Source organism: Branchiostoma belcheri, unplaced genomic scaffold (genome assembly GCF_001625305.1).
Source record: "Branchiostoma belcheri isolate BF01 breed outbred unplaced genomic scaffold, Haploidv18h27 scaffold160, whole genome shotgun sequence".
Lineage (NCBI taxonomy): Eukaryota > Metazoa > Chordata > Leptocardii > Amphioxiformes > Branchiostomatidae > Branchiostoma > Branchiostoma belcheri.
Genome location: NW_017803047.1, coordinates 510,073 through 519,463, shown reverse-complemented (window position 1 = coordinate 519,463; position 9,391 = coordinate 510,073). Strand labels below are relative to the sequence as shown.

Sequence of the window (9,391 nt, the reverse complement as noted above, 5' to 3'; positions counted from 1 at the left end):
AATCAAATTCATTTCTTTACATTTTCGTCTTTTTTTAGGCATTCTATATAGCTACGACATTGGTGTCATTTTTAAATATTCTTTTTGCAACTTACGGTATATATTTGCTTCTTTTGCAACTGTTTTGTATGATTTACAGTATGGTTGAAAACATTTTTTTGGAAACGGCCGAAAATTCATGCGCGCGCGGATGTCGTCCATATAATCAAATCAACATGGCCTAAGTGACGACCATGAAAGATTTATGTAAGGACAGACACAAACGTCAGGTCAGTTGAGGTCAGTGGAAGCATGATGACAATAGAAGGTTGTGTTGAGTTATTGCCTGTACGTAAGGCCACACCGACTTAATTTTATGAATGATATCCGCGCGCGCATTGATTTTCGCCTGTTATTAAAAAAAAGATCACGTCCACCGAGGCTCTAGCCTGGCTCTAGGTCTGGGTAGTCCATGGTAGTTAGCCGGGCACCCAGGCTACCGAATCTCGACGAATCAGTACATACCTACAGTTCCGCAAAAAAAATGTGCCAGCATGTCGTATACGTCGCTAAGTACTGCCCCAAATTCCCAGCTTTGTATTCCTGTGGTTTAGTAGCATTTTTATTTTGGGCCGGAATTTTTTTATTCGCCCGCGCGCACTAGTTTGGGGGTCTCCAGAGGATGTCATCCATAAAATTAAGGCGGTGTTGGCCTAAGGACAGACAAAAACGTCAGGTCAGTTGAGGTCAGTGCAAGCAAGATGACAATAGAAGGGTGTGTTGAGTTATTGCCTGTAATTTTGCGTCCTTAAACGCCTGTGGGTAGGATTAACTATAATTGATTGTAATTACTGAGGGGCGCCGATCTCTACCAGGCTTGGGGAGGCGGCTGGAAAGAGTAGAAATCGGCCAAATAGAGAGATAAGCATGCCAAGGGAGTTTGTCCGTTGAGAGAACAGTTCGCCGCACTTTGAGAGAACATTTCTGGGGTGTGGCGAAATGTTCTCTCAACGGACAAACTCCCTTGGCATGCTTATCTCTCTATTTGGCCGATTTCTACTCTTTCCAGCCGTCCCCTGAAGCCTGGTAGAGGCTACAACCACAAAACAATTACACTGCAAATAAGGCCACACCGCCTTAATTTTATGGATGACATCCTCTGAAGACCCACAAACTAGTGCGCGCGGGCGAAAAAAATTTAGACCAAAAATAAAAATGTTGCTAAACCACAGGGATATAAAGCTGGTATTGTAACTTTGCGGCAGTACTTAGTGACATATGCGAGAAGCCGGCACATGCTGGCTTTTTATATTAGCGGAATTTATGAATCGGCACAGTCTTGGTCTTGAGTCGTGGAGCTTCGGTAGCCTGGGTGCCATCCTCCAGTTACCATCGGCTCCGTATTGTCGCTAACTACCATGGACTACAGGCCTAGAGCCAGGCCAGAGCCTACAGCCAGGCCAGAGCCTCGGAGGACGTAACCTTTTTTTTTAGAACAAGCAAAAATCATTGCGCGCGCGGATGTCATCCATAAAATTAAGTCGATGTGGCCTAATACAGATGAACTTTCATGCTTACACTGTAAAGAGGGCTGGTAATTAAAGGAACCCAATGCAATTTCAGGGCGACAAAACAAAAACATTCTGGATGAGGAAATTTGCCAGGTAATGACATTTAGTTTTTGTGCACATTTTTGTCACTATTTCATACTTGAAGCGTTTGAAATAGCCCCAAAACAAGCTACGTGAGGTGTCTGTTTATTTGTTTTGGGGTACCACCATGAATAGCTCCAACCAGCTTACGATACAAGCAACCGTTTTCCGTAAGTGATTTTTGTTACAAACAGACTCTCGTGAGTTGGGCAACCTTGGCTAAATGTATACTACTACTTCTGTTAACCTTGGCTAAATGTATACTACTACTTCTGTTAACCTTGGCTAAATGTATACTACTACTTCTGTTAACCTTGGCTAAATGTATACTACTACTTCTGTTAACCTTGGCTAAATGTATACTACTACTTCTGTTAACCTTGGCTAAATGTATACTACTACTTCTGTTAACCGTGGCTAAATGTATACTACTACCTCTGTTAATCTTGGCTAAATGTATACTACTACTTCTGTTAACCTTGGCTAAATGTATACTACTACTTCTGTTAACCTTGGCTAAATGTATACTACTACTTCTGTTAACCTTGGCTAAATGTATACTACTACTACTTCGGTTAACCTTGGCTAAATGTATACTACTACTTCGGTTAACCTTGGCTAAATGTATACAAGCTTGGCTAAATGTATACAAGCCAAACGCATAGCTGAACACATACTTCAGATACTTACACCAGGGGTGCCAGAGTATACAGTGCAATTTTACGGAATACAGTCCAATCCTATTAATACAATGCAATTTTACGGAATACAGAACAATCGTATTAGTATACAGTGCGATTTTACGGGATACAGTGCAATCGTATTAGTATACAGTGCAATTGTAGTAGTAAAATTGTATACTAGTAAAATTGCTCCCTATTCCCTAAAATTGCCCTGTATACTAATACCATTGTACTGTATTCCGCAAAATTGCACTGTATTCCGTAAAATTGCACTGTATACTCTAGCACCCGTCACCTGTACACATACTATAAACGATATACATAGAAAACAAGACATGAGAGACCATCTAAGAATATAAACTGTGCGCAATTACATTGCTTTTTTTATTATATCCATGTATCAAGCAGCGAAAGAATGACAACGTAGAACGTAGTAGTAATGAAATATTAGGTCTGGCAAAATTTGATAATAGTTTTTTAGTCAATTTTAGGCCACAGCAATTAATATTTATGGATGACATCCTCCAGATTCCAAATCTAATGCGAGCGGGCGAAAAAAAAACAAGGCGGGCCGGAAAAAAACAAGGGTCTTACAATTTGAAATCATTGTACAAATGGGTTTAGTTCAGTAGGAACATCACATTTACACAGCCAGCATCACATATCACTGCTTCAAAGTAAGAAACAAAACATTAAATCAGAGCCTTTTTGTCTCCTCTCTTCATAGTTATCTGCCATCCACCTTCCGGCATGGCAACATCTCTGCCCATTTTAGGCACGTTGAGCACTGTCAAAACGCAACAAAATTTCTTTTTTTCCCCAAAAAATCAGGCGAAAATTAATGCGCGCGCTGATGTCATCCATAAAAATTACTAGCTTGCTGTGGCCTTAAAGGAGTACTAACCTCCAGAAGGAAGTGCTATTTTCCGATACATCATGCTGCAATAAATACATAACTAGCCGACTTTTTACATAATTTTGCTTGTACGACTTGCGCGGCGCATGTTTGTAAAGTGATATTAATATCATTTCCCCCCATGCTGAACCACAATTGATACATCCGGGAACTCTGGCTTACGCAGTACTCATACACTTCAGGTCAACATACACATTTTTCGGCGAAAATGGTAGGAGACATGCTGATTATTGAGAAATTACTTGTTTTACTTTGCTTGACCTGTGGCTTGGATATTATAATATCAGGATGTCGAATACAGTGGGAGCCAGTTTCATCCTGCGTGTTTTGATTTTCTCAACTTATTTGCATGTAAATATTACTTGAACAGATAATTAGATTACGCCACTTATTGAAAGGATAACTAGATTACGCCGTTTTTTTCATCGTCAATATTTGCGGCATAAATGAGGGGCGATAAGGACATCAAGAAGGACAATGGTTGGTAAGATAACAAAGAACACAAAACGGTACGAATTTTTCTTATCGCCCCCGAAATGAGGTCTGTAACGTAACTTTTTGTTTAAAACATAGACACCAATGGGATAGCGTGGTGTATTCTGGGATAGTTTTGAGGGTATTTGGAGAGTTTGTCCTGGATTCGATGCGTTTTAAGACTTGCGCGCAAAATGGGCATTTAATGGTATACTGTGAAATAATATGCATTTTTCACTTCCAAAAATAAATGCCTGTCGAAATATAGCACCCCCTTCTGGAGGTTAGTACTCCTTTAAGCAACATCAAAGTGCCGATGTTCTAATGCATGTTTCTTATCTATAGATAAATATGTATATTGTCGAAAACATAATAATGTTGAACTATAAGTCATGATAATTAATGTACTATACTATATAAAACTGTTTTGCGTGTCAGCTCTACATACTTTGGAAACAGCCGCAAACATATCGCGATTTATTAACTTAGCATATAAATCTAATAGCTTCATCTCACTTCCTTTCTATGATTTGAAAATTATATATAGCGAGAGATAAAGTAGAATAGAATATTTAAAGATAAACATACTTTAAAAACTACTAATAAGCTTGCTTACTTAAAGATTTATAAAACTAGAAATACGATATATCATTCATAATATATAGTTAAGCATCGACTAGACAAATTTTTATGCGGATCATATAAGTCAAGCATTTAACATTGATTTAAAATCTAAGTTCGCATGCAAACGACTTGCAATTGTCAAGTGGATTTTTATAGAGCAAAAATTTATCATTTTTAGCGTATATCACCGTATTGACCTAAGATATGTTACAGAGTTTAAAATCTTTGGTTTGCTAGCTAGCTAGGATATCTACACCAGACAAACGGCTCTTAGTTTAAGGGGCATTATGTTACGTTTTTCAACCAAAAATTGAGACATTTTAATTGAAAAATTGTGTGATTGTAATTTGCTTCCACTTTTCAACATATCTGTGAAATTATCTCACATTTCTGACATTTACGGTTGGTGGTAAAACAGTCCAGACGAGGTGCAATCAGTTTGTGGTGGCACCACAAACCACCAGAATGTAAACAAAGCAATGTAGGCTGTGTTTTCAGCTTCTTTACACACTGGCAAGGTGTCATATTTTGGCACCTCCCCTTCCTGAATGGCACTTATTTGCACTGATGTCTGGTTGATTTTCAACTTACTTTGAAATGGCTATAAATTTTCTCTATATACCGTCCTAAAGTTACAAAATGCAGCTTTAAGTTCATCAAGCAAGCTGATGGCTTCATGCTAAGGTTCCAATTCCCACACGGTGCCCGGCCGGGCAGCTTTTCGGAACGAAAAAGTACGCGTAACTCAACAAACACAGACAAATTTTTGTTAAAAACCATAGGCAACATTTCTGTATATTCTTGATATTACTTATCAATTTTTCATTCATACAAACAGCCCGGATTGATGAAAATCATAGGCAATATTTCTGTATTTTCTTGATATGACTTATCAATTTTACATTCATACAAACAGCCCGGCTTGACGAAAATCATCGGCAATATTTCTGTATTTTCTTGATATGACTTATCAATTTTTCATTCATACAAACAGCCCGGCTCGATGAAAACCATAGGCAACATTTCTGTATATTCTTGATATGACTTATTAATTTTTAGTTCATACAAACAGCCCGGTCGGGCCCCGGTTTGGAAATGTGACCTGAGCATCACTCACTGGAAAATGGTACTTCCCTGGATAGTGGTGCGAGGGATCCCGTTCTTGCAGTCCAGCTTGATCTGCGACGCACCATAGTCTGGAAAACCAACAAAAAAGTCAATCTTAGTGTGACGTTTTTATTACTAATGAAAGAAACGTCTAGTACTTCAGTTTTTAGGGGATTAAAAGTTACCAACCACTGGTCAGACCAGCCACTCACTACACTTAGATCGTGGTTTAATCTACTTGCTGAAACAAGTCATTTAGAGAGTCTAAAACAATTTCTTTAAGTGACGTATCATCAGCAAAAAGGTTGGCATCAGCTTGCAAATTGTCCACCAGATCATTAATAAAAACTAAAAATATATGTGAAAAAAACGTCTTGTATCAAAAACATACACTAAAATCATCCAGTTACTCTGTTTTCTTAGAACTAGTTTCTTTTTCTATTTGTTAGGAGAACAAGAATTAGACCAGATGTCCATGTGTAGATTAAGTCAACCTCAGTGTAACTTTGTTACAACTAATAAAAGAAACGTCTAGTATCAAAAACATACACTAAAATTATCCAGTTACTCTTTTTTGTTAGAACTAGTTTCTTTTTCTATTTGCTAGGAGAACAAGAATTGGACCAGATGTTCAGGTTTAGATGAAGTCAACCTCAGTGTGACGTTGTTATAACGAATAAAAGAAACGTCTAGTATCAAAAACATACACTAAACATCATCCTGTTACTCTTATTTTCTTAGAACTAGTTTTTCTATTTGCCAGGAGAACAAGAATTGGACCAGATGTCCATGTGTAGATTAAGTCAACCTCAGTGTAACTTTGTTATAACTAATAAAAGAAACGCCTAGTATCAAAAACATACACTAAACATCATCCAGTTACTCTGTTTTCTTAGAACTAATTTCTTTTTCTATTTGCCAGGAGAACAAGCATTGGACCAGATGTCCATGTGTAGATTAAGTCAACCTCAGTGTAACTTTGTTATAACTAATAAAAGAAACGCCTAGTATCAAAAACATACACTAAACATCATCCAGTTACTCTGTTTTCTTAGAAGTAGTTTCTTTTTCTATTTGCTAGGAGAACAAGAATTAGACCACATGTCCATGTGTAGATTAAGTCAACCTCAGTGTGACGTTGTTATAACTAATAAAAGAAACGTCTAGTATCAAAAACATACACTAAACATCATCCAGTTACTCTGTTTTCTTAGAACTAATTTCTTTTTCTATTTGCTAGGAGAACAAGAATTAGACCAGATGTCCATGTGTAGATTAAGTCAACCTCAGTGTGACGTTGTTATAACTACTAAAAGAAACGTCTTGTATCAAAAACATACACTAAAATTATCCAGTTACTCTGTTTTCTTAGAAGTAGTTTCTTTTTCTTTTTGCTAGGAGAACAAGAATTAGACCACATGTCCATGTGTAGATTAAGTCAACCTCAGTGTGACGTTGTTCTAACTAATAAAAGAAACGCCTAGTATCAAAAACATTCACTAAAATTATCCAGTTACTCTGTTTTCTTAGAACTAATTTCTTTTTCTATTTACTAGGAGAACAAGAATTAGACCAGATGTCCATGTGTAGATTAAGTCAACCTCAGTGTGACGTTGTTATAACTAATAAAAGAAACGTCTAGTATCAAAATCATACACTAAACACCATCCTGTTACTCTTATTTTCTTAGAACTAGTTTTTCTATTTGCCAGGAGAACAAGAATTGGACCAGATGTCCATGTGTAGATTTGTTGTGACAAATCATGGTAAAAATGGTTTCTATATATACACTGCAACATCCATTTTAAGCACTCTTTAAAGCATGCGTCAAGGTTATTTCTTTCTTTATGTCACATTTACGCATGTTTAAGGTGTGCTTAAAGATTCTTGCAATGATGTATTCGCAAACCCGTGAAAAGAGACATGTACCTGTAGCATGGAACATGTGTGTACAATTAGATTTTATTAGGACTTTAAATGATATAAGTTTTAACTTTTCGGTATATTTTGTATTGCCCTTCCCTCATGTTAGTTAAAACAGTCCTTCTCGCACCAGGTGGTGCATAGGGTGGCGCCCATCTCCGGTTCAGTAGCCATTGGGCCACACAATTGCAAGTGCAATCACTACAGCAGGGGGCAAGTCCACTGGTAGTGGTGTGTGTTTAACTCCCATACTCTTTACCAAATGTTGAGTGCTAAGCAGAGAAAGCAGTATGTACCATTTTTAATTTTAAAGTCGTTGGTATGACTCGGCCGGGGATCGAACTCAAGACCTACCGAATGCTAGGCGAGCATTCTACCCACTTGGCCATTGCACCGGTTTTTCCCTCACGACCTCAATGAAATTTAAAACCGGCCTGGGGGCTGATTTCAGCTTCTCATTAGTTAAGAATGGTTGAAACAAACAAACAAACAAACAAACAAACAAATAAACAAATAAACAACATGCAGGCCGATTTGAGCTTCTCATACGTGCAGGCCGATTGGAGCTTCTCACGAATAAAGAATGGTTAAACAAACAAACAAACAAACAAACAAACAACATGCAGGTCGGTTAAAGATTCTCATACCTGCATGCCAACTTGAGCTTCTCATGAATAAAGAATGGTTCAAACAAACAAACAAACATACAAACAAACAAACACACCTCTCACACAGCGATTGACAACATAATTCTCGCAAGGGAAGATTTCATGGATGAGGTTGTACAGGACAGGGTCATAGGCCATGAGCTCTTCCCGGGTGTCGACATGGTTGTGGATGCCATCAGGAGGGTCACTCTCGTGGTTTACGTAGAAGTAGCTTTGCACACCTGTACAAAATGACACAGCAAACGTAGTTTTAGAAAAGAAATGTGTAAAATGTATTAGTAGCTAAAATACATCTGTTATAGTATGTATGGACATATTCTTGTATCAACATTGGTTCCTATCACCTTGTAGCCTGGTTGCCATCCCCAGTAGTACTAGTATTCGCACGCTCTATATGTCGCTAGCTACCACTGGTAGTAAGTTAGCGGGCTAATACTACTGGGGATGGCACCCAGGCTAATCACTTTGTACACCCTGAATCAAAAAGTAATCTATTGTGTACTAAAAACTAAGGTTTTTAAGGAATATGCTACTTGAGCCCGATGGCAAAATAGTAGCTCTGTACTCCTTTACTAAAGAACACAACAAAACATGTTTTAGAAAACAAAACAGTATTATGTTTGAAATGTATCTGAATTATCAACCAAGGATTGAGTAGTTCAAAAACTCATCTTTCCTATAAAACTATCGAAGAGTGTCACTCGCTGTCACCAAGTGCAAAGGGTTACTATCGCTTGATAGATTCAAACGTACAATGCTTACAGTTGGATGTGCAAATTTAAGGCTGGACCAAAGAGGTCATAATGTACTATGTATAACCTCCTTGGCCAGACGTAACAAGTCGTTCGGTGTATAAAGCCAGCTAGTGTGTTACGTCAAAGGGTGGTTATGTCTGGCTACAAAATGTACGTATAACTGTGTTATACAGATACAGGTACAGATCAAGAAACAGCCATTTTCTTTGCGAAACTGTTGTTCTTACTACTCTGTACACCCTGTATCTAAAATCTATTAGTAATTCCTTGTGAAAGGCACATGGCACATCAGCATTTATAAGGAACGTTTCCTAACTTGAGCTTGACAGCAATTGTCGCCTTAAGATGAATACATCCCACTTTAACCTTCATTTCATTTATCTCATGATCACTTCATTACTTCTTAAGTCATTTCCTCGTTCTTTCCTTTCTTCCTACTACTGTAAGAAACAGGAGGAGCCAGTAAAAACCCTTCTGGTCCCGGGCCGGGGTTTGAACCAACGACCTCCCGGGCACCAGAGCTTCATAACCAGACGCTCTAACCACTCCGCTAAAAGGTCTAGACCCGTTTGCCGGATCAGTTGGTAGCGCCTATAAACCCCCCCCCCCT

At 38.2% G+C, this 9,391-nt stretch overlaps 1 protein-coding gene across 1 annotated transcript in view; it reads right to left on the bottom strand.

Moving 5' to 3' along the window:
• Positions 1-5,414: 5,414 nt before the first annotated feature.
• The window catches only part of LOC109466213 (fibropellin-1-like), a 29,712-nt gene continuing 25,735 nt past the window's right edge, over positions 5,415-9,391 (bottom strand). Inside the window, 2 exon segments of the mRNA XM_019763880.1 lie at positions 5,415-5,524; positions 8,083-8,247. Coding sequence (XP_019619439.1) covers positions 5,442-5,524; positions 8,083-8,247 — 248 coding nt within the window. The 3' untranslated portion in view covers positions 5,415-5,441.